Source organism: Borostomias antarcticus (assembly GCF_949987555.1).
Source record: "Borostomias antarcticus genome assembly, chromosome: 7".
Lineage (NCBI taxonomy): Eukaryota > Metazoa > Chordata > Actinopteri > Stomiiformes > Stomiidae > Borostomias > Borostomias antarcticus.
In genome coordinates, this window is record NC_140240.1 from 27,680,136 (window position 1) to 27,708,058 (window position 27,923).

At 55.1% G+C, this 27,923-nt stretch overlaps 2 protein-coding genes across 2 annotated transcripts in view; both read right to left on the bottom strand.

Moving 5' to 3' along the window:
- The window catches only part of prr36a (proline rich 36a), a 30,760-nt gene extending 6,523 nt beyond the window's left edge, over positions 1-24,237 (bottom strand). The window contains exons 1-5 of the mRNA XM_084441437.1: positions 23,994-24,237; positions 10,328-11,059; positions 10,047-10,149; positions 3,398-3,570; positions 535-3,252 (exon numbers count right to left, since the gene is read on the bottom strand). Coding sequence (XP_084297563.1) covers positions 535-3,252; positions 3,398-3,570; positions 10,047-10,149; positions 10,328-10,976 — 3,643 coding nt within the window. The 5' untranslated portion in view covers positions 10,977-11,059; positions 23,994-24,237. The remainder of the gene's footprint in view (positions 1-534; positions 3,253-3,397; positions 3,571-10,046; positions 10,150-10,327; positions 11,060-23,993) is intronic.
- A 3,078-nt stretch (positions 24,238-27,315) lies between these two features.
- Positions 27,316-27,923, bottom strand: part of mcoln1a (mucolipin TRP cation channel 1a) — a 14,584-nt gene continuing 13,976 nt past the window's right edge. The window contains exon 14 of the mRNA XM_084440836.1: positions 27,316-27,923. This exon is cut by the window's right edge and continues 1,302 nt beyond it. The gene's annotated coding sequence lies outside the window, so the exon portion shown is untranslated.

The following is a 27,923-nucleotide window of genomic DNA, read 5'->3' on the forward strand; positions in this document are numbered from 1 at the left end:
AAAAAGTGTTGGATAAATACACCAAAAAAAAGTTAAACAGTCCATTCCACATGTTCTTATGTTAAGTCATTTCTTTTTTTTTCTCTCACGTTTTCTTTTTTCTTTTTCTTAAGAGCTGCTCGATAAACAGACCAGTCAATCCATGCCAGTTCAGGGTGATCGGATATGCAGTGTTAATAAACAATAAAAATGAACAAAAAAAGAAAATAAACACACATTCTAATAGTAGATAGTAGTAGCTATTGCACATACAGGAGTTAAAGCCTTATACTCGTAATGGTAAGTGTATTATCGTAGGAGGAAGTGGCACTGCTGCATTATGATTTCTGTCTTTCTTTCCCTTTGCTTTGCTCTCCTCTTTTAACCTTTGACCCCATCCAGCCGGACTGTAGGTTCAAGACAAACAACGACAACAACAGTGGAGGTGGGGTTGGAGGGGGGGCTAGGGGCGGAGGAGGGGTCGGAGGGGGTAGAGGGGCATTACTAGGGGTGTGGGGTTGAGTAGGGGGGGGTGGGGGGGTTATTATACGTTACCTGCCAAAGAGTTCTCAGTCTTTTCACAGATGGCGTAGTAGGGGGGCTGGGCGTCGGGCCCCTCCTCCGGCGGCAGGGAGCCCAGGGACAGGGAGGGGTGGAGGGCCTCGGGCCCCCCCAGGTCCCCGAACTCGCCCAGCTCCGCCCCCTGGCCGCCGCACAGCATGTAGTGCTGCTCATCCATGTTGGAGCCGGCGCCATCGCCGCCGCCACCTCCGACCAGGGGGAGGAGGTCCAGGGGCCTCCCCAGGGGGGGGTCCCGCGAGGCGGGCTGCAGCGGTAGGGTAGGCTCCCCGAAGAGGGGGCGGTCCTTGGCCCCCTCCTCCTCCGGGAGCTCCTCCAGGGAGAAGATGCCGGGGCTCTTGGCGCAGCTCTCGGCCGTGGAGTGGGCGTTGGAGCTGGACGCCGTGGTCGTGGCGTCGAAGGCGTAGGACGCGGTGGAGTTGGCTGACTGAGGGGTGCGGTCGCCGCCGCCGCCCCAATCCTCGGCCGCCGCCGCCTCCTCGCCTTCCTCCAGGGCCGTCAGGCCGCGCTGGGCGGCGGGGGTGGGGGCGGGCTTGGCGTCGAAGGCGACATTGACGATGCCGCCGTCGTCGTCCGGCGGCCCATCCAGCTGGGCCTCGCCCTCCGTGTCGCTGGCCTCGTCCTCCGTGGTCGAGGCGGACGAGGGCTCGGACGCCGGGGCGGTGGCGGGTCCGCCGGGCGCCTCGTCAGCGGGCAGGGTCTCCGCCTCCTCCTCTTCCTCCTCGCCGTCGCCCTGCTCCAGGTGGATGCCCAGGTCCTGGTCCTCCTCCTCCTCGGGGTTGGGCTGGAGGGAGAGCACGGGGGCCAGGGTGGCGTGGGGCTTCCCAGCGCCACCGGCGCCGTCGTTGTAGTCGCGGAGCTCTTCGGGCGTGCTGGTCTCGCTGCTGCTGTGGGCGGCCAAATCGGCGCCGCTGAGGGTGCTGGACTGGGACACGCCCGGGCAGGGGGCGGGGCCAGGGGGTGGCGGGGACCGCAGGGGGTCAAGGCCAGGCTGGTGCTCCTCGGTTGGTGTCTTGTAGAGGGCCGGGGCGAGGAGGAGGAGGGAGGGGTCTTGGGCTTGGGGGACGAAGGGGGCGGAGCCTAGCTCCATCCAGGCCTGGGCGGGGGACTGGGTCGGGGTAGTCGAGTCGGCCAGCCAGGGGTCCGTCGGGGGGTTGGCGGGGGCCGGCGGCGGGGCCGGCGCATCCTGGGGGGGCTGGGCCCAAGCGTCGGAGAAGGGGTTGTTGGGTCGCTCCCACTGGGCGGCGCCGGAGGGCAGGTGAGGGGCGGGGCGCGCCTGGGTGGCGCGGTTCAGGTTGTCCAGCCGCTCGTCGTCGGCGAAGTCGTCCTCGTCAGCGTTGCCGTAGCTCTCCAGGCCACTCTCCGTCACGCCCTCGCTGGCCATCTCCACGTCCTCGTCTTCGTCCTCCTCCTCCTCGCGTCCCGCCCTCCCCGGGGCCTCGGCACGCTCCGAGCCCACCTCCATGTCGCACACGCGGTCCCCGTCGTCGTCCTCCTCCTCGTCCTCCTCTTCCTCGTCCTCCTCCAGGTCGTTGGCGGGGATGTCGGGCACCTTCTCGAAGTCGGGCGAGCCGGCCGAGGCGCCCTCCATGTCCACGACGGCGCCCTTCAGGCTGGCGTCGCCGCCCAGGTCGTCCATGCTCTCCGTGCCCTCCAGGACACCGGGCGCGCTCAGCTCCGACGCCCCGCCCTGCTGGCTGCAGCTGGCGTCCTGCTCCGAGTCCGGCTCCGAGAGGAGGCCGCCGCCGCCCGCCCGCCAACCCGACCCGCCAGCGGGCCCGGCCGAGCCCGGCCTCGACTCCTCCTCCGTGGGCTGGGTCCCGCTCATGTCGGACACCGACACCTGCTGGCTGCCCTCCCTCTCCTCCTCCTCCTCCTCGTCCTCCTCCTCATGCTCGTTGAGGTTGGCCTCCGCTTTCAAAATGGCCGCCTCCGGAAGGACGGGCGCCGGCGATTGGGGCGGGAGCTGCGCGGGCTCCTCCTCCGAGGGCGCCGGTTCTACGGCGGGGGCCGGTGCCAGACCGGGGCCCTGCTCCCCGGCCGGACCGAGCGCGGCGGTGGCGTCTGTCGGGCTACGTAAGGGAGGGGTCGCCGACCTGCCGGGGCTCTGCAGAGGAGCGGGGCCAGCGGCGTCCGGGGGGCCCGAGGAGACCTCCTCTCCCGGGGCGTCGCTGGCCGCGGCCGGGGGGGGCACGAGCTCCAGAGGGAACACCGGCACTTCGGCCGGCGCCGCCACCTCGGGCTTGGCGGTGCTGGCGGCGGCGGCCACGGCGACCGCTGCCACAGCAGCCGTCGTAGCCGTGATGGCGGCAGTCTTGGAAGAGTCAGACTTCTTGGCGGCGGCGGCGCCGGCGGCAGACTGGGCGGGTTTGGGGACACGTTTGGTGATGGCCTGAGGGGTGCTGCTACCCGCCGGCTTGGTGCCGGGGGAGGCGGGCGGGGTCCGCCTCGGGGGAGGGCGGGAGGCGGCGGTGGGGGGCGGGGCTTTCCGTGCGGGCGGGGCTTTGGGGAGGTCCTGCAGTTTTGGCCGGGGCAGCTTGGGCTCGGCCGCCTTGGGGGGAGCGGGCCGCTTGGAGGCGGGGTCGGGCCTAGAGGCGGCGCCGGGTCTGGGGGCGTCGGGTTTGGTCGTCTTGGCGGCGGCAGACGACGTTGCGGGCTTCCTGGCCGCCGTGGCAGTCGCCGGTTTGGTGACATCTGAAATGGACGGAAATATTTATAATATAATATTTTATATTTATCTATATTTACTACTAGGGATGCAAAATTACTAACATCGGCCAATACCACTATGATTGCCGATAAATCCTTATTTACAAACATGCACTTTTCAAAGGACTACCTTTCTTAACAAGGCCTGTGGTTCTGGGTGGCTGTGCTGCTGCGGTCCGGCCAGCAGAGGGCGCCGTGGTGCCTGGTCTGGAGGAGGCAGGCCTGCTGGTGGCGCTGGCGGAGGCGCCGGCGGGCCTCGATGTGGCAGAGGAGAGACCGAGGCGCGTCGGGACGGTGGCGGGTCTGGAGGAGGACAGAACAAAGAGTTACAGACCAAATCCAAACCACCTGCAGGCAATGCCAACGCACAAGCAACGGGGAGACAAAGTCCAAAAACGCAGACCGGTTTGATATTGTCAAACCATTCCAGTAAAAGGCCTAGGGCATAGGGGCATTCTTTAATAATAAAAAAAAACGTGTTATTCATTGAACCACCCCGCTAATATTCTAACCCCCACTTCTGGGTTTCTTCAAATAATAGAGCTGGAAATGTCATTAGAAACCTTTTAGCTTCTGGACACACATTCCCTTCCCACTGTGAGGATCTGGAGAATGGAGGATACTCCTGCCAAGCCGAGGCAATTTCAAGATGGCAGCAGGAGCACATTTAACAAGAACCATCTATCGTCCTGCAGTAATGCACCTCTCGAGTGTCTCTAATCCCACTCTGGTCAGGGGGAGGGAAGAGGAGGAGGAGTGGGGGAGGGGTGGCTGAAGAGGATGGATCAGATGGGAGGGAGGGGAGAGGGGAGGGGGGAGGGGGGGCGAGCCTGCAGGAAAACGGAGAGGGTCAACTATAATTGATCCGCCTTTAAGATTTGCAGTCTGCTCTTCAATCTCGGGGAGTTACGAGTGTAGACACGCGTAATCCGGTCAACCGTTGTCGTGCCGCGGGATGACCTCGCCTAGTCTCCCTGTCGGGCTGCAATCTCCTCCGTCACTCGTCCTCTGCGCTGGGCTGGGCTGCCTACGGGGGGCCACCTTCGGCTTTACGGCGCGGAATTAAAAACGCGCCCTCTTTAGGGGGCACGGGACCAGTTGTCATTCATGCTCTCGTCGTTCACGGTTTGAGGTTTGGGTTCCAGATGAGCCTGGATTTGGACCGCGGAGTCAGACTTTGACCAAGGACTGCTCAGACTCCTTGGCCTTTCTCGACCCCTGGCACACATCCTGTGTACTAGATGTGCCAAGTGTGCGTGCTATAGCAACCCACATACAGTAGGCTACATGGTATTAGGCTACTTGCTATTCACAGGCCCATAATGCAATTATTCTTAGCCCATATACAAGTAAAAGTCTACATACACTTCAATGGGGTCAATACTATTCTACTACATAAGTTAAAGCACACTTGAATGGTTACACTTGAGTCAGTGCTAGGAAGCGCTGCTACAGTAACCTATATTGAGAGATTAGCTCTCGTCTAGTAGCCTACACAGGCAGCAGTGGACCCGGGCGACCCCACGAACGCTGTGGGTGTGAAAAATCGTAAAAAGGCTTCGCAAAATCGCTCCTGTTCTCCATCGACGGCGGTTCACACACAGATCTTTGGACTCTGGACAGAAACGGACCTGCAGCGGACCGCGATTCGCCGTCAATTACAGCAATCTCCGTCAGGCTGTTATTTTGATTTGATCCACTTCGGCATAGCGGACAGACGACGGCCTGACATGAACTGACAATGACAAACATGCACCCGTAAGGAGGAGGGGGGGGGGGGGGGGGGTTGGAGCGGACTCGCATGCCTGGACGCAAATGCCTCTCCCACAAATGAATCCACTCACAACAATATCCATTTGTTCCCCACGGATCAAAGAAAGGCCCGAGAAGGCGGACTCCGAATCAGAGGCCATCGAGTTCGGGCCATTACTCTTAACAGGCTTCATCTACCGGAGGGGGGGCGGGGGGGGGGGGTTGACTGTGGGGCGAAGAGCCGCGGGAGAACCGAAATCTACGGTCCCATCGGTCACAAACGAGCTCTGACGGAGAGGAGGATAACGGATGAAGAGAACGAGGGGGGTGGTGAGGGATGGAAGACGCGTAGGAGAAGGAGAGAAGAAGAAATGTGCCACACAGAAGCACATGAAGGCAGGTCGGTCCTCCTCGCGTGCGAGCTGACGGCAGAGCTCCGTTAGGCTACAGGCCGAGGTGGAGACGAGCCATCATCTCGGGAGGGAAGGGGAGAGGGAGACGGATGGAGGGGAGGAATGGAGAGAGATAGATGGATGGAGGGGGGGACATGGTCAAGCTGGAGTCACAGCACATCCAACCTCCTGTAAAAACTAGAAAAACCGCGTAGCGGCTAAATGCCTCCAGTTAACCCAACTAACCCTAACCCTGACTAACTGCTAGCCTAAACCTAACGCTATTTCTAGCTAGCTAACGCTAATGCTAACTCTAATGCTGGCTAGCTAAAGCTAGCTAGCTAACGCTAATGCTAACTCTAATGCTGGCTAGATAAAGCTAGCATTAGTGTTAGAATTAGCGTTAGCTAGCTAGCATTAGCATTATCATTAGCGTTCAAAAGTGCATTTTGTGACGTCACGGTGACCTTGACCTTTGACATTTGACTTTGACCCCCACGATCTAAGCAGTTCATCCTTGAGTGCCAGTGAACATTTGTACTAAAGGGGAAGAAATTCCGTCAATGCGTTCCCGAGATATTGCATTAACAAACATCGGACGGACGGACGGCCGTATGGACGGCCGGACAACCCGAAACCATAATGTATAAAACCATAAGGCATAAAAATCTCGGTGGCGTGTCCGCGAGGAGAGCCGTAACCGTCCGGTGGTACGGACGAGCGAGACAGTGCGGGGAGGGAGGGCCAGTTAAGTTGGATCTCTACTCGACGAAGGCTTGAGTTATGCAGCGGTTATACCGTCGTGTCATCAGGTCGCACAATTTCCATCTTCACCCTCCCCTCCTTCACTCTCTACCCCCCCCCTCCACTCCACTCTCCCTCCCTCCCCATCTCCGACACAGCCAGGAAGCCAGACTCCCTTTGGCAACGCCGTGGATCCGTGGATTAAATATTCTGTTTAATCAAGCCGAAGAGAGAGGGGCCCGGGGGTACACTTCGCTCCTATTGGACGACGCCCACCTTCCCCCAGCAGCTCAACCCCCCCCCCCCCCGTCCGTCCGTCTCCCCTTCAAGAAACAAATGTAACCGGACACCTCTTGACAATACACCGTTTGGTGTGTGCGTCGTCCAAAAAAAAAACTTCTCTTTTCATTACTGAGGGGGAGAGAGAGAGAGAAGGAGACATTCCTGGGGCTTGCGTTGGACCAATAGCACCCGGCGCAGCGCGAGGGAGGAAGTACGGCCCACGTCGGCTTCGTACAGGTCCTCGTTCAGACGCGGTCCGGGGGCATGCCTAGCAACGGGTCGGGAGAGGCGAGAGACGACGGTTGTTCCGAGGGGAGGCCTGGTGTAGCGCTGTCACGGGTGATGGATGAGCCTTTTGTGTTTGCATTGGGACAGTAATCCTACGCCCCTGTCAAAAGCGAGCGGGCGAGAGAAACTACACGGTTTCATCCCTCCAGAGGAGGAGGAGGAGGGGGCGGGGGCAGCATAGCTTGTGAGGGGATGGCGTCGCGGTAGCGCGCCGTTTTTAGCGCTACGGTCAACTCTGTCTACTTCCATGGACAACATTCCTGACGTGCATGTGACCTTGGGGGGGGGGGGGGTCCTTAGGTTTGATTAAAAACGGTCGAGTCAAGATGTTATTGCCGCCATTTTGATCGAATTCACTGAGGACACACACACACACACACAGCCTTCCCTGTCTTACACAACACCATTTCTAGCTCCAAATCTCCAAGTCTTAAGGCCGAGGATAACGGAAGACGAGTGAGAGAGAGAGAGAGAGAGAGAGAGAGAGGATGGAGGAATGGAGGGATGGCTCGGCGGGGGGGAGGGGGGTTCTGGCTGGCTGCCTGGTACTGTGTGTCCACAGAGGAGGAGGAGGAGAGATAGAAGGGAGGGAAGAGGGGGTTGGGCGGACTGAGAGACGCTCAGACAGCACAAGGACGTCCGCTCCTCCTCAGAGGAGAAAGAGACAGAGGAGAAAAAAATAAAAGGGAGGACGAGACGGGGGAATTAGAATTACCCTTCCGCCCCCCCCCCCCCTCCTCCGCCCCCCCCCATCCCCGCGGAGATGAAGCCGTCCAGCTATCAGTCAGACGGAACTAGCGGGTGATTGGCTGAATGGCAGGTGGGCGGTCTAGTGCATCGCTTATGCCGGCGATGATGATGATGATGGTGGAGGGTGAGACGCGTTAGGGAGATTGATGGTGGCGTTCGCCGGCTGTGTAGCCCGGTAGCCCGTCGCCATGCGCGGCTGCACAGTCGTCACGGTTCCGCTACGTCTACTCTCGACGTGCGCCGGAGGGACGGATTTCACCGTTACACGAGCGTTTCTTTTCTAGCACATCCAGAGCATGATCCCCTGAGGCTTACGACATACCTGCATTATTACAATATATACCTGCATTATTACAATATATACCTGCATTATTACAATATATACCTGCATTATTACAATATATACCTGCATTATTACAATATATACCTGCATTACTACAATATATACCTGCATTACTACAGTATATACCTAGTCGTTATTATAAGTCATTATTAAGTCTGTGTGTCTCACTCCCTCTGCTGTCCTTTGTAATTCTACATTACGCTCTTTCGTGTGTTATGTCCTTGTAACGTTGCTTACATAGTTTGAGAGCGTATTACTGCTGTTTGTGATTGTTTGAAAGCGTTGTGGCGGTCACGGCCGGGTCTCCGTCTCAAAAAGAGATTGCCATCTCAAACAGGAATTCCCTGGTTAAATGAAGGCCAAGTAAAATAAATGAAACGATTCTTCGCACTTCGCTTCTCACCCTCTCCATCTCTCCCTCTCTCTCTCCCCCTCTCTCTCTCTCTCTCTCTCCCCCCCCCTCTCTCTCTCCCCCCCCCCCTCTCTCTCCCCCTCTCTCTCTCTCCCCCCCTCTCTCCCTGCCCAGGGCCTGAACCTGGTATCAAATCTAACCCACTCCTCTTCCTCATATCCCTTCCTCAGGGGAAATTCACTCTCTCCCCTTCTGGGGGCAAATTAACATGAATAATTTAGGAGGAGAGAGGGGGGACGACGTTGCCGCGGTAACGGTGTCATGGCGCGGCTTTGTGGCCTCACGCCTTCGGGGAGGTGTGGGCGGGGCCGGTAGCAGATGGCTCCACCCACGGGGGGGTTGGACAGAGAGGGGGGCGCTGGCGGTGTGAGGGAATGCAGTCGGACCAGCGGCCCCCCTGTGGAGCCCTGCTCAGAGTCATGACTAATGGGAAGGGAAGCGCGGGGGGCGGGGCCTCAGACGGAGAGGGCGGGGCCAACGCGCACACACCAGCACACCGCTGCTAGTCGTCAATCATAGGCATGATTTCACACGCGGCCGTCAAAACAGCCAACTTGCCGCTGCTCTAGTCTTCACTCACACACTCCACATTCCTGACCACACACACGTACACACACACACGTACACACACACACGTCACGTTCCACAGAACAACGTTGTCGATGGTAATAGGACTCCTTTACTTGAAACCCACATTTGCATCATTCAATAGATGAGCGTGCGCACGCTCACCCACACACTCCATGATAAAGGACTAAACAAGAGCTATAAGTGGTGCTCCAGTGTTGCTGAACACCTACTGTGACAAAGTGACAAGATGGCCGCTCGGCTGAGGCCCAACACCCAGTAGACCTGTCAAAACACCAGCTGGAGCAGACAACAGGCGACGGACCCCTACTTGAGAGAGTGTGTGTGTGTGTGCGCGCGCATGCATGTAGAGTGTAGAAAAATATGCTTTCTATGTATATAAGAAGTATTTAAAGATGTAAAACTGTGTGTCTGTGTCTGAGTGTGCCTGTGTGTGTGCGCGTGTGCCTGTGTGTGTGTGTGTGTGTGTGTAATGCGCTCGCATGTGTGTTTGTTTATGGGGGTTAGGAGAGAACGCTGAGTCAGAACGTCTCCTAATCTAATAAGCGCAGCATTATGGAGGACGAGGAGGACGGAATCTAATCAGGCCTCCCGGAACAGAACACGGCATCCTGTGTCGGCCGGGGGCCACGTCTCAGTCCTTTAAAATGACCTCCGCTCCCTCATCCCCTCCATGTCTTCATTGACTATTGACCCACCCTGTGTCCGTCCAACTCTTACAAACTCTCCAAACAGAGCGGAGGTACCGAGGAGGACGGGGGGCGGTCACTTGACTCTCGAGACGTAGCCAGGAGCGAGAGACCACGCCCCAAATCGACACCCAGGGGAAAGGTTCCAATAAAAGACCCCCATGACTCTGGCCCCCCACCCCCACCCCCACAGCGCCCTCCAGCAACAGAGGGGGGCGCGGGAGAGAGAATGGCCTCTTGTGTCTCGGGTTATTTCTGTTAGCGTGACTCAAAACGCCCGAAACCCGACCCCGGTTGGCGGTCCGGGGAGAGACGCCACAATGGCCGCTTTTCATCGGGGGAGCTCCCCCGCGGGGCGGTGAGCTAGACGAGTCATCCGCAAATCATCCGTTCTGCGGGGAGGGTGGGTCGCGTGAGAGCTCCCCGATCTGGGTCGGCGGTGGCCTAGCGAAGCGGACCGGGGGGGCGTCTCCGTTCGACCGTATACGGGCTTCGCCCCGGGGCCCGGTACCGTGGCTCGGCGATTGGGGCTGGCTTACCTGGTTGTCTTGGGGACGGCTGTCCTATCGGTTTTGGCGGCGGCGGTGGCGGCGGGCTTGGGGGCGGCGGGCTTGGGGGCGGCGGACAACGTCGGCCTGGGGGCTGGAGGCAGAGAAGAGCGAGTTTGAACGGAGGGAGAGAGAGAGGGAGTTTGGGGGAAGGGAGGAAAGTAATGGAGGTGTAAAAACGCACCTCTAATAACACAGCGTATCAATAGTTGAGCTCGACGATGCCAACGGCAAACGCCGGGCATTAACGGCGCCCCCCGCCCCCCCCTCACCTGTGGTTTTGGGCCTGGTCCCGTTAACCGGTCCAGCCGGCGGTCTCTTGGAAGGCGTGCCGGTGGTCCCCGCGGGCCCTTTGGTACCGTTGGACGCTGCGGCGGCGGAGGCGGGCCTGGCGGCTCCGATGGGCTTCCTGTCGGCGACCTTGGTCTGCGTCCTTGCGGGGGACGCGGCGGCCCCAGCCCCGCCCACCGGCCTCTTAGCCAGAGCCGCCGTCGCCGCTCCTGGGCCCGCGGTGGTCATTTTCTTCTTGTCGGGCGCCGTTTTCTTGGCCGCGCCGTCGGCCGCGGGCTTGACGCCGTTCACCATGCGGCTCTGGGCGGCGGCGCCGCCGGGGCGCGCGCCGGGTCCCGTCGCCCCGGGGGCCCTGGTGCCGGCGGCGGCGCCGGGCCGCGCCTTGGTGGCGGCGACGCCTCTGGGCTTGGCTTTGGGGTCCGCCGCCTTGCCGTTAGCCTCCTTGCGTGCAGGGGGCGCTGTGGGGGGGTTTTCGGGCTGCTGCTGCTGCGTGGTTTCCCGCTCCTCTGGTTGTGTCGGGGGCGGGGCTTGCTGGGGTAACTCCTCCTCCGCCGCCGTCGCCGCCGAGGCCCCGTCTCCTAGCGCTTCTGTGGGCTCCATGGTAGCCATGGCAACCCCATCCGGTTTCATTCCCTAAGGCGCGGCTTCTTGCTCCCAAACACACACACGCAGAACCCAGAACGGTGTTATGTTCTCCTGTCAACAGAACCGATCTGAAAAACACAGAAGGCACAAAAATATAAACATTTGGCTTCGAGCTTCATGACGGGGTGAGATAAATGGCATTCTTGTATATCGGAGATATGTTTATCACAATACCACATGCGATACAGGAACTCTTAGGGACTGGTAGTATTTAAAAACCATGCAGACGAGCGCCGAAGGAAAAGCCTTTTATGGAAAAGGGGGCCTCCGAGGAATTTGGGAGGCGAGGTTCGGAAAAACAGGAAGTGAGCAGCTCGAGGCGCCAAAATTTACGATCCGTTTCTTGGGGGGGGGAAAGTCCCCATCATTTACAGTAACAGAGTTGCTTAAGAAAGGGACTGATTTGTGGTGGACTATACAGTAGATGAAGAAACAACAACGCCGTGGTCGACCGAGTCCTACTGAGTGAAAGCGTACGACGTGAAATAAGTAACATGCAGGAAGACGAATGCGCTCCAGATCTTTGCCGTGTGATCGACGGGAAAAAGCCTGTGGCTTTGGAGTTCTGGGACGTGAGGCCACGCAATACCATTTCATGACACACACACACACGCGGGCGGAAAACCAGATCCACATGCGCCATTTGCGAGCGATTCCGTTTCCCTGTGAAGTCCAGATGCTGATGAGGACAGCCGGGGATTAACGGCGCAAGATCCATTCTCCCCGCGGGCCTGAATGGGCAATTATGATGCAGTAATGGAAAAACTGGGCAACGCGGAGGAGAAACAAAGTGAAAGTTTGTGGCCGGAGCTGTGGAAGAGGAACACTTGACTCCACTCTTCTGTGGGGGGGGGGGGGGGGTGAGTATGGGTTGTATGTATACAGCTCGGGGACTCCGTGACCTTCCAGAAGGCCCTCCCTCCAGTCCTGGAAGGCCCCCTTCCCAAACCAAACATGGCCTCAACACTCTGCTTCTGTCCGTCTGTCTGTCCTCTCTCTCTCTTCCTGGGCACAGTGGGATCTTTCTCTTCAGCATCTTCCCTTCCTTTCTTTCTTCCCTAAACCATTTGACCCCCCCACCCCCCCCCCCTGCCCCCCTCCCGGTAAGATCGGTTCCCAGTCCACAGTCGCACAGATGGTCTGGGCAGCACCGCCTGAGAGTGGCTCCAACAACTAGGAGAGAGAGAGAGGCTTGGCCTGAGGGAGGGAGAGAGAGAGAGAGAGAGAGAGACAGAGAGAGACAGAGACAGAGAGATAAAAGAATGAGTGTAAAAGAAGGTAAAGTGAGAGAAGTAGGCTCAGAGACAAGAGAAAGTAAAAGGGTAAGTTCTAGAGAGACAAGAGACGGGGAGAGACAGAGAGAGAGACAGAGACAGAGAGAGAGAGAATAATAATAATAATATCAGGAGAGGGAGGAGAGCCCAGAGGACATTTCAGCAGAGCAGACCACAGCTCTGCAGCCAGCAGGACTGGTCTGGACCAAGACCATCTTTAGCAGCGGCTGACTTGAGACGTCCATCAACCACACTGTCCTTCAACCACACTGTCCATCAACCACACTGTCCACCAACCACACTGTCCTTCAACCACACTGTCCATCAACCACACTGTCCATCAACCACACCGTCCTTCAACCACACTGTCCATCAACCACACCGTCCATCAACCACACTGTCCTTCAACCACACTGTCCTTCAACCACACTGTCCATCAACCACACTGTCCACCAACCACACTGTCCTTCAACCACACTGTCCATCAACCACACTGTCCATCAACCACACCGTCCATCAACCACACTGTCCTTCAACCACACTGTCCTTCAACCACACTGTCCATCAACCACACTGTCCACCAACCACACTGTCCTTCAACCACACTGTCCATCAACCACACTGTCCATCAACCACACCGTCCTTCAACCACACCGTCCATCAACCACACCGTCCATCAACCACACCGTCCATCAACCACACCGTCCATCAACCACACCGTCCATCAACCACACCGTCCATCAACCACACCGTCCACCAACCACACTGTCCACCAACCACACTGTCCTTCATCCACACTGTCCATCTGTCCTTCAACCACACCCTCCTTCAACCACACCTTTCTTCAACCACACCGTCCTTCAACCACACCGTCCTTCAACCACACTGTCCACCAACCACACTGTCCTTCAACCACACTGTCCTTCAACCACACTGTCCACCAACCACACTGTCCACCAACCACACTGTCCATCAACCACACTGTCCTTCAACCACACTGTCCATCTGTCCTTCAACCACACTGTCCTTCAACCACACTGTCCTTCAACCACACTGTCCATCTGTCCTTCAACCACACTGTCCTTCAACCACACTGTCCATCTTCTTAACCATGCGGTACTTGTTCAGTCTCAATACCTCTAGAGTCCCAACAAGCACCTCGTTGGGGCTCGTCGGGGTTTAGTTTGCTACTCATTAACGCTGGAGAGATAGCACGGCGCTGCCCTCTGTTCCAACCTCCTCGTGTCCACACCTTTTTTTCCCCTCACACATTTCCCCGCTCACAAAGGAGGTCTTTTTCAACGGACCCGTTGCGTGGCGGCGCATAGCTGGGGTGAACTTTGCTCACCTGTCAAGCTGATCAATGGGAGCGCAAACCGACACGCGGTGTGGTGGCCTGACGGACGAGCTAGGTGGGTTCGGCCCCGTTAACAAGATTACACACGCGCCCCTACCCCCAAACACACACCTTCCCCAAACCCCCTAATCTCACACACACCTTTCCCAAACCCCCTAATCTCTCGCTCCTAGCGAGCGGCGGGTCTGACCTGTAATTCAACCGAAGAGGATAAACAAACGGTCCCCCCTCCTCCTCCTCCCCCTGCTCCTCCAGCTCCCCCTCCTCCTCGCTCTAGCAGTCTCAAGCTAGCAGGCTCCGTTTCTTCCCCTCTCTCAACCTCACAGGGAGACGGAGAGCGCCTGCAGGAGAGGACAGCGCCCCGAAACAAGCTCCGCCTCTACCCCCGACAAACGGTCTAGCTGTGCGTTGACTGGACGACGCGTTTCGGCCACCGAGACGTTGCCGTCGAGTCAGCCCGCCAACCGGGCAGATCCAGACAGTGTGGAGGGGGGGGGGATTAATCCACCGCCGTGCCCGTGTGTGTGGGCAGGATAAAAGGGATTCTCTGGCCCCTGCAGTGGGTCAGCTCCTGGTCTCGTCGCCCCGGTCACTAAGACCGGGGGGCTTAACCGAGCGCAGGCTGGGTCGCATTCCCCCGCCGGACAGACCGCTGGCGCCAACGCTGCCACCCGACGGGGCGTCCGAACTGCTGTTCTTCCGCCCCCTAGTGGGGACGCAAGCCCCTGGTTGGGTACATTACAGGCCCTTGGCAAAATAGTAGGCTAATGGTTTCGTTAATAATAATATTAGTAGAATAAAGCACAGCCCTAAGTGCAGTTCTTGGAGGAATACTAAATTAAACAAGAACAAGAGAATGCACTGGCTGAGTTTCTCGGTGGAAAAGTCGTTTTCGCCGTTCTTCTGACTGGATTTTGGCAAATGTTTTGTTACGCCGATTGGCTGAAGGCAAGTCAAGGCAAGTACTCCCGCCCACTGAAATCGTTCTAGAAGGGGGGGTGAGGGGTAGGGGGGGTCCGGACTGATCTGCGGAGAGCAAACCAAAGTGAGTTGGCGAGATCAGGAAGGTCTCACAAACCTGCCGAACTCAGATGACTCAGTGAGCCTCATGCATTTTGATGACACAGGAGCTATTGTGTCCCTCTCTCTCTCCTAAGCCCTTCATTTGCATAACAAATCAAGCTCAAAAGGGGGGCTGAAACCATATTCAGGCTGCCGCCGCGCGAGTCCCTCCCAGCTAGCTAGCGCCGCGGCTAACGTCACAAGTAGCTCAACACCCCCCCGGCAACAACACGCCGTGTTGGGAGTCTGCGACGCGTCCGCGCTGTTCTGGGAAGGCTACCCCCGCAGTCCACCGCACCTGCCGTAGGAGAGACCCTGCCGTAGGAGAGACCCTGCCGTAGGAGACCCTGCCGTAGAAGAGACCCTGCCGTAGAAGAGACCCTGCCGTAGGAGAGACCCTGCCGTAGGAGAGACCCTGCCGTAGGAGAGACCCTGCCGTAGGAGAGACCCTGCCGTAGGAGACTCTACTGTAGTGGAGACCCTGCCGTAGAAGAGACCCTGCCGTAGGAGAGACCCTGCCGTAGGAGAGACCCTGCCGTAGGAGAGACCCTGCCGTAGGAGACCCTGCCGTAGGAGAGACCCTGCCGTAGGAGACCCTGCCGTAGGAGAGACCCTGCCGTAGGAGAGACCCTGCCGTAGGAGACACCCTGCTGTAGGAGAGACCCTGAGACCCTGCCGTAGGAGAGACCCTGCCGTAGGAGAGACCCTGCCGTAGAAGAGACCCTGCCGTAGGAGAGACCCTGCCGTAGGAGAGACCCTGCCGTAGGAGAGACCCTGCCGTAGGAGACACCCTGCCGTAGGAGACCCTGCCGTAGGAGAGACCCTGCCGTAGGAGACCCTGCCGTAGGACACCCTGCTGTAGGAGAGACCCTGCCGTAGAAGACCCTGCTGTAGGAGAGACCCTGCCGTAGAAGACCCTGCTGTAGGAAACTCCCTCAGGCAGGAGTTGTGAATTAATGCGTGTTTGTTAACGCAGGCGAGGGGGAGGCTGTCTAGACGGAGGGGGGGGGGGGGGACTCTGTCTTTCCTCGAAGGTTGCACGTTTAGTTTTTGTTTTTTATCTGAGGAAAACGTGTGCTTTGATCTGGCCCGCTTCTCTCCACCCCTGTCCCTCCATCCCTGTCCCAGAGCACCTCTCGTTTCGTCGCCCTCCCTCCCTCCCGGGCGTTTTAACGACGTCCGCCTGCCTTCCTCTGGGCGGCAGCGCGTCAGTTCAGCGGAGCGGCGAGGCTTTTAATACCTCCATTAAAAACCAAACACACACAGAGAGAGAGAGAGAGAGAGAGAGACAGAGAGAGAGACACACGGAGAGAGAGAGAGAGACAGAGAGAGAGACACACGGAGAGAGAGAGAGAGAGAGAGACACAGAGAGAGAGAGAGAGAGAGAGAGAGAGAGAGAGAGAGAGAGACACACAGAGAGAGAGAGAGACAGACAGACAGAGAGAGAGACAGACACAGAGAGAGAGACAGAGACGGGGGGGGTGGGGGGGGGATTTAGCTGTCAGAGCCAGTCTGGGGACGACGGGGACAGACAGGGTTTGGGGGGGGGGGGGGGGGGGGGATGCTACCGATGCCAACTTTATGTCCCGTCACGTAAGATGTCACCACCACGGGTGACATGTAGTGTGTGTCTGTCTGCGCCTGTCTGTCTGCACCTGTCTGTCTGCGCCTGTCTGTCTGCGTGTCTATAGTGTACACCAAAAGCAGGGCGTGTGTATATAGGGCGCCATTCAGCGATGAACTCTGCTGTGTGGGGTGTGGGAGGCTCTCCTTGGAGGGGGGGGGGGTGGGGGGGTGCAGCCGGGGACGCATGGAGGAGCTCAGGGCGTCTTCAGAGCGGAGAGCCACCCCGAACTCTCGGGTTCGGCCACATTCCTGCTCGGCCCCGGGCTCCTCGGGGCGCTCTGTAAACAGCTGTCAGAGGAAGGGTGTGTTTCCAGTGAGTGTGTGAGTGTGAGAGTGAGTGTGAGATCGACCAAGTATGCGAGGGAAAGGAGAGGGCGCGCGTCCGTAACGGTGAGAATGGTGTGTGTGTGTGTGTGTGTGTGTGTGTGTGTGTGTGAGTGAGTTCGTTCACGGCCAGTCCCCCAGCTTCCTGCATTCTTTCCATTCCTCTCCTCTACCGAGAGGCCGTTGCGTCATCTCCTGCTGGCTATCGATGCCAGGGGACGAGACAGTCTGGTTTCAGACAGAGAGCCGACACTGGACCCTCTGACACTGGACCCTCTGACACCGGACCCTCTGACACCGGACCCTCTGAGCTGCCCGCCCGCCCTGCTGTCGACCCCTCCGTGTGTGTGTGTGTGTGTGTGTGTCAGACTGCTAGAACAGAGCATTGGGCATTTGACAAGCGCGGCGTCTGTGTATTCATTAATAGACAGAGAGAGAGAGAGAGTCTGAGAGAGAGAAAGAGAGAGGGGAGGGTGGCAGGCTCCCCATCAACAGGTCTTAGAGGCGGAGGGGTTTAGAGCACAGGAAACACAGGCCCCATTCTCACAGTGTGCATCAGAGTGTGTGTGTGTGTGTGGGGGGGGGGGGATCAAGAGAGAGGGAGTGAGAGAGAGGGGGAGAGAGAGAGAGAGAGAAGAGGAGGTTAGAGCTTGCGAGGAGAAGAGAGCGGGGGGGGGGGGGGGGGGGGGGTCGACCGGCACTGGGAAGGATGGGGGTTTCCCACGCCGGACGTAGAGCTGGGGGGCGCACGGCGGTCCAGTTCAACAACAACAACAACAACAACGCACTCAGAGTGAGCGGCGTAAACACGACACGGAAGACCTGAGCAGCGACGCCCTGGCAGGCAGCTGGCAGCCGTTCAGCCATCAAAGGACATTCTTCACCGGGCTACTTCCTCATCACAGGCCTGGGAGAGCAGGAGGAGGAGGAGCAGGCGTGAAGAGAAAGCCAGAATAACTGGACTAGCTAGCTTAGCCTTCTGGCCTGTTAATGTGTAATGACAAAGACTAAGAGAGGAAGAGAGAATGGGAGAATGGGAGGGAGGGAGGAGAGAGAGGGAGAGAGAGGGAGAGGAAGGGAGGGAGAGAGGGAGAGAGGGAGGGAGGGAGAATGAGGTTGGTGAATGAGCTGCAGAGAGGAGGAAGAGACGGGGTGGATGAAAGAGTAGAGGATGGCGTGAGGTGTGTGTGTGTGTGTTTGTGTGTGTGTGTGTGTGGGAGCATAAGCCAGTTGCTGCCTCTGACCATACAAGGTAGTGTTGCCGTTTCTTCTGCATCGGCAGAGAAGGATCCAATCTCCCGATGAAATTGCGCGCGCGCGCGCACACACACACACCACACACACACAGAGTCAGTGTCATTACTCAGAGTGTGATGATGACAGAAGGGGCTCAGCTGAGTGTATGAGGTCTCAATACTGGGCTCTGTTAGAGCCCCAGCTCAATAGCCGCTTCAGTCTACGGACTAGTTGAAATGCTCTCACACACACAAGTATCCTGCTGTCTGGCTTCATGAAAACCAATATAAAAGACCCACTGTGAAGGACGGGAGATAAAAGTCCAGAGGCCTTGAGCAGGAAGCTGACGGAGCGCGGCGACTGGTCAGATTAGCCGTCCTGTTGGGAGCAGAAAGCAGCGAGGGCAGCGGGGGTCGCCATGCTCCTCCTGGCATCATCAGCTTTCCTAGAAATTAGCCAAGGTCTTCGAAATACTACTTTTGACTTGTTTAAGTGATATGATATCACCCCCCCCCCCCCCCCCATTCAGGGTTTTTCCTGGATTCAATGGGTCTTTGGGGGGGGGAAGGGGGGGGGGGGGATATGCACACCTTTTACTTAAAAAAAAAAAAAATAATCCCAGCATATATAGGCCTATATTCTTTGCTGATCTTGATTACTAGCGGTCCAAACCATGGACAATGCAAGAAAGAGGGATAGGCTGCACTTGAAACAAGCTATCAAACACATTTGGAGAGGACTTGAATTGCTATTTTTATTCTAAATTTTTTGGGCGCCAAAAAATCCTCTATGCAGGAAAACCCCCCGCCATTGCTCTCTGTGAAGCGCATTGTGTTGCCTCTGTGTATGAAATGTGCTGTACAAATAAAGTTTGATTTGATTTGTGTAAATCCCAAAGGCCTCTGATCGCAACGGTCGCATTCCAGCGCAGCGCGACCTCGTGGGCCCGAGGTGAGAGGGGGGCGGGCATTCGCTCTCACAGTCCGCGGTGTCTGACAACAACAACAACAACAACAACCAGGGCTACGCGCCAGCGCCTTCCCGCTGACGCTCTGTGGCGGCGGGCCTTTCAGGGTGACCTGAGGGCGGGGCCAGGGGGCTGATCCTCCGTGGGACTCTTCTCAGGAGAGACTATTCTCACGGAGGGAGAGACTCTTCTCAGGAGAGACTCTTCTCACGGAGGGGCCAGCTTTTGACCGGAACCGCCGGGAAATGGAAGGTCACAGGGAATGGAGTTTTACTCCGTGGGAATATGAGCCCGTTGAGAGAAAAGACCGGTCTTGTTTTTGTGACACGCAGCAGTTTTAAAAGTGGCCGACCCGCTGGCTGTAGGCTTGACACGCCAACTTGTTGTGGTTAATTAAGAGAAAATGGATCCTGGACATCAAATCAATGTGCTGTGACTAATTTGTAAACAAAAAACCTTCAAGCCCACAGACTTTGTTGTGGTGCAGTCCGTAAACAAAAACATGGATGCGCCATCCCACCAGGCGTCCCAAATACCACCCCCTCCCCCGTGCACTTCCCCGTAGCTGGGCTTGGAGGGGGGAGGGGGGGGGGGGGGGGGCGGGTCGGGTCACCCATGTGGTTCAATCTGTGCACGGCCCGACAGAGCTTGTTATCTCTAGACAAAGAATGACGTTAATCCAGTAGGATCTCTGACTGCTTGTTCCAACGTACGCACACTAAACAACACACAGTGAGGCAATCAACGCAAAGACGTGTGTGAAACATGGCCGCCGCGGCTAACGCCAAGGACGGTACCGAAAAGCCCTAGACAGGCAAGATAAGTGCTAAAATGCTACGCTAAAACCCTACAAACGCTAAGCTAGCGTAGTCCACATATAGCACTGAGGAACAAGGAGCCCGGGCTTAGCCGCGTTAAACTATTCATTAGGAGATTGGAATGGACGCTAAGCGTGTGCTAATGCTAATCAATCAATTCCACAGGGGAACGTGGAGGGTGCGCTAAGTGGTGGCTCAATAAAACGAGACATGGGACAAGCAGGCGCCAACGCGTGCTACAAGACAAGCGGACACACTATCCAGCCACTACCCTAATGGGAAGGGGAGTGGGGGTGTACGGCTAACTAGCCAAAATGCTACTGGGAGAGAGAGAGAGAGAGAGAGAGAGAGAGAGAGATTGGAACTATCAGTCCCATACTGGGACTGGCTTCAAACCCGCAGTGTGGGCCGGAACCAGCGGGCCCGTTGTATGTTGGTGGTAACGGGGTAATTTGAGGATGAAGGGGGGACGGTCAGGTCCTATTGTCACACCAACCCCCCCCCCCCCCCTCCGGGGTAATGGGGTGGATGGGGGCAGGGATTAGGCAGGAGCCAGAGGACAGGGGGGGGGGGGAGCAGCTGGCACGACGGAGGAGGGGGGGGGGGCTCTGCCCCAAAAACCAAAACACCAGTGGAGGACCAGGGACACCAGACACTGAGGGATGAGGAAAGACACTGAAAGAGTATGGATGACAGGAGGGATGAAGGGATGAACTGGATGACAGCCAGGCGGTGGACGGATGAGTGGGGGATGATGGAGGGATGGGCGACACCGGGGTGACGGGCTGAGGCCGCACCTCTTCGGTACGTGGGCAGAAAGTCAATACTGCAATCGAGTGCCTGTAGGGCCTGATCAGTTACCGGGGCTTTGACTGGGCAGCGTGAGGCCAGACCAGATGGACACTGATCCTTCCCTCTCTCCACACACACACACACACACACACACACAACACACACACGAGAGCGGAGCTCCGGCTTACTCATGGACAGAAAGAGTCAGAGCCAATAATGGAAAAAAACAGGATATGCGTAACTGACCCCCGGCACAAACAGACGCCACAAACCCTGACCTCTAGGTGCTCCGGTTGACCTTATCAGACCGTTGGGTCACCAACTAAGTAGATCAAAATGAATTATATAAAAGGGGCTGGTATGAGGCAGACGGCTGGATATGGGTACTGGAACAGCTTGGATATATTAGTCAAAATAGAGCTATATAACCAGGCTACTTCGGCGTGGCGTTGAAAGGTTTGTAGGGACACCAGATGACCGGGGGGAAAAAAAAAAACAGACCCCCGAATGCACAGAACGTCACTTTCGATAATTGCTGTCCTCAAGAGCACGAGAAGCCGACCGCAGGCTGTTTAAAAGCAGAGTCCATTGCTTCATCCTTAACGCTGGAGAGGGAGGGAGAGAGGAGAGAGAGGAGAGAGAGAGAGAGAGAGGAGAGAGAGAGAGAGACAGAACGCCAGTGACAAGAGCTACAGCGGGCCTACAACACCATGACCACACTGTCCGGTGGGCGGGCCAAAAGCAACAACTGCCAAACTGGAAAGAACCCCGGCGTGCAGGAATGATGAAATACGCAGTAAGACTAGGAACGCCATGACAACAGATGGAGAGCGCAGAGTCCCGACATTGTATCATATGCTACACAGAGATGAGAGATGGGGGGGGGGGGGGGGATTTAATGGTCGCCGATAGGGTAGGGGTGAGGATAGCTAGGCAGGGTGCGTGCATTTTAACAGTGGGCGGCTGCTAAGTGCTTCATCTGATCGCTATGTGGGGGATGCGAAGAAAATGGATTTGAACCCGGCGACCTTCGACGTCCGCAATAATCTCCCCAGCTGTTGCGCGGGTGCCTTCGCATGCGCTGGCGTTACCAGGGACCGCAGCAAATGGGGGCGCATTAGCCGCCATTAAAGTTGTCATTCGAAACCCACACTTTTCTTTGTGGAAATGGTGAGGGGGGGGCGGAGGGATTCGGCGATGGTTTCTGAAAATGCTGACCAGAACAGAAATGTTTTTCGGTTCGCTTTGCTTGTCCAACAAAGCTGGTCCTGTGGTATTTTATGGCCTCAGCGCTCAGACGTTTTTGGTCCGATTTGAATAGAATGCTTTGTATAGACAGTCTGTCTTTCTAGTCTGTTGATGACGCCATGGCTACATGAGTTATCTTTTAGCCGAATTAGCTGAAGGTATTCCAGGGAACATCTGAAGGCCCTGGTGAGTCCCATGAAGAGAGTCAACTGACGCTCACTTTTCCTAACGGCGTCCATTTTAAAGCGCTGGGTCATGATATACTCTGCAAAACAACGACATCGACGCCCACCACCTGTATTTCACCGACAGTCACATCTGAAACGGACAACTGCTGAGGCTTCTGGGAGAGGAACCTCTTTGAAGTGAACTAGAACACTGTGTTTTACAGTACATTCCGTGGTTAAGTACAAGACACGGGCCGAAAAAGTAGCCCTGGTGGACTGGAGGTCAGTCGGGCTTGAATGATCCCAAACTCAGCCCTCGCTATCTGGGGTGTGCGCCGGGTTTCGGGAGGGGGGAGTAGGAAGTGGAGGTGTGGACAGGGGAAGTGGCTGGATCTATATTCGGCGGGGCTGGCCATCGTCGAGGCAGGGCTGTTTGGAGACTGTGCGAGGGGTTCACACCACGGCGGTGGTGACAACCTCAGTGAAAACTCACACCGAGCCTGAGAAGTGGCAGTGGGGCAGAGAACGAGAGAGGCGGGTGGTCTCACTCGGAGGGGGGTCTCACACATACACACCCCTGCATGGGTAACGCCTCAGTTGGCTGACGCCCGGTGTGAAACGACAAACTGAACTGAAACATCACTAATGGAGCGCTGCCACGATCGAGAGCCACAGCACCACTGTGTTCAGACAAGGTACAGTTTGTCCTTTGCATCAACTCAGTGAACTCCTGTACCAGGGGTTTATAGGCCATACCGTCTGACTATCCTAATCACACGATACCCTGTAACTGATCAAACATCTACCACCCTGTAACTGATCAAACATCTACCACCCAAGAGTGTTGGTGTCGATCGATATTTTTAATTACCTTCCACAGCACTGCTCAATGACTTATCACTTGGCAGTCAGAATCAAAAATCGCATGGGTTAAGTGAGAGGACCTTTGATCAACTGGTCTAGCTCAACAGTTGAGGATCTCATGTTTGGACTGGCTGGTCGAAAGGCTGCGCCAGTTCAAAATCTACCGGTTATGTAATCCCTATTTGGACAAAATCAGGTTGACAGATAGGCCCTAATCGCTGGGATCTGCACACGTTGCGGTCTGCCGCTAGATCCAGCACTCGACCCGCACTTCCCTGCCAAGTCTGCTGCCACCGTGGGCGCTATCACTCCATGTGGAGGTGTGAGAATGAAAACAGGATCGCGAGATGCGAATCTCGGGCGAACAGGAATCTCGACGTCTCCAGACCTGTGAGTGCAACCGGACTGGACACTCCCGATTACGAACAGATGCACGTTATTGGTTGCCTACAACACGTCGCCCCTAATCTAAATAAACTAGGCCAGATTTCTTAACGAAATAGATAAGATAACAATACATCTCCAGGTGCTATTGATTGCCTATACGCTACTAAAATGACACCAACAAAAGAAACTGCCCTGCGTGAGGCTGGGAGCTCATTAATAACAATTGATTCATCGATTGGGGAAACAGACTCCACACCCTCCCAACACAGTTTCTGTAAAACTTATAGCACGGCTCGATCAGAGGGGGCTAAGCGCTTCAAGCCCAAATCCCAGGACATTATCACGTAGGCCCACGGTGAATGAGACCCAGCCTCGCAGTAGCATCGGGCCCTCTCGCGTCTCGCTCGTAGAACAATAGACGTGTGACTGCGCGCAGCAGAGAGACGAAGAAGGGGGAAGTTTGGCGTTCAACCATGTTGTTAAGACATACCAATTGACTGAATATGATGTAGTCTTTCCTGCTCAGACACAAACCACAATTTCCTTCCTCGTCCCATGCGTTCTGGTGAATGTCACTAGCCTACACCATTTGGGAAGGGAAAGGAAGCCACATGCTAACATTAACCACCGCCCTACCATTCCAAAAACTGGTCAATCAGTAAGATAGTGGCATTCGATAACAATTGGAAGAATGCAATGCTTCACAATGCTGTATGGATTAAATGTAACCACTACTGGAATATAAACTCAAATATACATACAACACCGTACATTACAATACAATATGCGGTTTGAAGGCAAAAGTAGCCTACCCTGTAACAAACCAAGTTGAGTGAATCGTTTGCTACCACTGCTACAACGTAGGCGAACACATTCTTACCGTCAGAATGTCGAGGCACGTTTCGCAGATTCTTGAGGGACTGCCCTCCTTTTCCCGAAGACTCGCTGCGTAGATGCACACCAAATAAATATCAATTCAGACGACACGGGGAATAGACAAAAAAAAGAGCACCTTTTGTGCCAGGCTTCGCAAGAAACTATCATAGAGTGGGCGGCCCCCGAGGTCTCCAGTCACGTTCTATGGACGACGGGCGGACAGACGCTACTTCTGGAGCCGAGGATGGGAATCGAATCGGGGGGAGTGACCGCATTAACGCGCGGGGGTGAAATTGAAGGAGAAACGTGGTCAAAAAAAGCAGTCTTTCACAGTCATGGTCCAATCAAAAACACGAGCCGTGGTTTATTCAAAGTAGCAAATGATGTCACCGCCCCTCTTCTTTCTTAACGGCGGCCCGCGCCCTCTTCTCCACCCCCGTCCTCTGTACCAAGTTCCAAAATCCAGCTGCGTGGTTAATGTTTGAATTTGAAAAGCAGGCTACTACACGCCATGACATCAGTAAACCGCGGTGAACCCAACTGCAGGCTTGAGACTAGGCCCGTTAAACAGAGAGAACGTGTGGTTTTTAATCATTCAAATAATCTGAAAGCTGTTTTCGGGCAATGTGATTATGTGCACATGAGTATGTAGAAGGACTTTTCGTATTAACACGACAAGTAAGCTACATCTGCAAATGGAGCTTATGAAGAGAATACAGTCTCTTTGCTGCAGGTTTTCTTGATACCCTCAATGGAAGAGTCGGTCTTTTTCTCCGCCTTCAGCTGCATCTGCTGGCCTTACAAAATGAATCAATGAAAAGCAGGAAAACATACAAAGGCTATAGGATTGACAGAAAAAAAAGGGAGAGAGGGAGTCTGAATGAGCATATCAATCTGACATCAACTAGTTTGTCTGTTACTGAACATGAAGACAGATGAGGTATAGAGGGAAGAAACAAAAGGCAGAACTGAAAGAGAAGAAGTCTTGGGCAAAGAAAAACCCGACTCAGTGCCAGAGGAAGGGAGGAGGAGGAGGAGGCAGCAGCAGGAGACATCAACTCAGTCTTGTCTGAGTGGGAAATGTAGACACAAATTATGCCCATTCAAAGTGTGTGTGTGTGCATAAGTGCTTGTAGCCTTGTATGAGTGTGTGTGAATGTGCATAAATACCTGTATCCTTGTATAAGTGTGTGTGTGTGTGTGAGAGAGAGAGACAGAGAGTGGGTGTGCATAAGTACCTGTATCCTTGTGTGTGTGTATGTGTGTGTGAGTGTGCATAAATACCAGTATCCTTGTGTGTGTGAGTGTGCATAAATACCAGTATCCTTGTGTGTGTGTCCATCCCTCGCCCTGCGCCTCATTAGAGTGTGTGTGGAAGTGGATGAGTCATCCTGTCCGTCTGTCTGACCTCTTTCCCCTCCAGCTATTCACAGGGCTCTGGCAAGTGTTCCAACTGGGGCCTGTCAGCCTTTCCGATCGCCTGTGGGGCCCCTATGCCAAAGCAGGAAAGCCAGGCCCTCACCCTAACCCTACCAAAGTTTGGTATATCCCACACAAACTGTGCTTTTAACCACCGCCCAGATATGTCATTGGATCATAATTAAATCCATTAAGGCTGGTTGCTTCCTGTCCCACTCACTGTTGTCTAACACGGGTGTGGTTCAGTATCAGTCTTTGTATTAAAGCCCGTACCAATGGCTCCAGCAGGACTGTTGTGCCAAGGGAAATTTTTCCACTGCCACCTGTTTGTCTGTCTCTCAATGCGGTCTGTTTGTCTGTCTCTCAGTGTGGTCTGATGGTCCTCTGCCAAAACACCGCTTAAACACAGGCCACGCCGCAGGGACAGCTGCGTAAGCAGCCGATGGCATTAAGCAAACGACCACAGAAGGCCCACACACACACGCACGCACACAAATGCACGCATACGCACACACACTCAAAGGTGAGGAAAGAATGGAAGAGTAGTATCAGACACATTGCCATGGACATGTTAGCAGATTTAATAACAAACAGCACACACTAGCAACCACACCCACACATACACACACAGCTACCTTTGACACACTGGCACACATCTGTAGAGAATGGCTGCTAGCGCATCCCCTGGGCCCTGACATCAAAATGCCATTTACAATAGACCACACCTTCCATTGAAACTCCTGGTTGTATAAGACTCACAGTGTAGTAAATAATGACTTCACACTGTTCATCACACCATTATGGGGTGAACACACACACACACATCATGAATCCGGATATCTTCATTTGTGCTGTGTGTGCAAGTCATATTTCATTTGATATAAAACAATTATTACTGTCAAGCTGTGCACACAAGCACATATGCACACGCACACACACACACACACAGCAGAGCTCAAACTGAAAGATAGTCAGTTATAGTCAGCTGTGCAGCCACGAGATGGGCAGGGCAGTACATAATACATGATCATATTAGGTTAAGTGAACAGGAGGTAACCATATGCTCCATCAGATGCCAAACGCTGCCCAGAAAGGTGCATTACCAGGAAATGAGATCACTGTTTTAGCATGGTCTGTGAACACCAGCAATTATAATTTCTCATCCTTCTTAACGTGCTGCTGGGTCGTGTCCAATAAGTCTTGCTCTAATTCACATGTAAATTAACCGATTTGAGGGATTTCGCATGATGTATGTGTGTGTGTGTCTCTGTTAATCTATTCTCCTTCGGTGCCTTGGCGGTCCACTTCCTCAAGGATGTTATCGTCTGTGTCTGGAAAGCTAGAGACTGAACAGCCATTCACTCCCTCTTCTGGCCATTCCACGTAACTACACACAAAGCTACAAGTTGCACTGTCCCTTTATGCTAGATTTTCTCTTGCCTAGGATGTTGACGGAATGTTTACCCGAACTAATTTCACTGATCGTGCGTCACTGCTGTTGTGCGTTTAGGCAACAAAACGCGACTGGTTAAGCTGAGGGTTTGGGGTCATGGAAGTACAAGAGACACGCGACCAATGAGATTCGGGGGCGTGAACATTCCGTCGTCCTCTTATCTCTGGTTCCAGATGCTGGGCTACAAAAGACCGGTGGGTCGGTGAGGGTGGTCTGTCCTCAAAGAGGGATCTTGAAGCACACCGTTGCATTTGTAATGATTCCCAGTCATGTCCTTCCACGCAGTGTCCCTCTCTCTGACCGAGTGAAATGGCGGACACACCAACGCAGATGTTTGGTGCTTTGCATTAAATTCCATTGTCATCACATCATATTGCATATAGGAAAGAGATCTCAAACATGTTCAAACAGGCTTTTTTAATCAGTGGACTGGCATCTTACTGAGAGTGGCAGGCACACACATCCAACATCTAGAGCTGGATGACAACAGCTGATGGACAATCTCAAAAATGTTCCAAGAAATGTAAACATGGTAGAAGCTACATGTATAAATGACCTTATGCCCCATACTGTAGATGTGTGTGAAAGACTACCATAGACAGGACACGCAAAAGGCCAAATAACTGATTCTATTTCATGAAAAAAATCCATTAAAAAAAAGTACCATGTGAAAGATGCATTATAGGCTCGTGGTCAGGTTACAGTATGGCCTAGTACCATTTTGGACGCTAGCTCCTCCCCCCTAGCCTATGTCTGCATCCTAAACGGTTTAGGACGACTTGCTTCCTTAGCGCAGAAATCACGCAATGATTTACCGCTTTTTTTGCGGCCCTATAAACCCTGTTGTGCGTTTTGTTTTTGCTACGGAGATGAACTAAAAAAAAACTAAAGACTTCCTCTCTGGAAAAAGTCATTGGTTAGTGTTTTGTTTTTTTGTTTTTTTACAGGAGACATTGTTATTACAAAAACATGCAGTTGGAACGGAGACGCAAAAGTGCTAGGAGACGACTGTGGGTCAGCAGAATCCTCTCTGGCCTGGTTTTAGTTCTGCTCATTACTCTC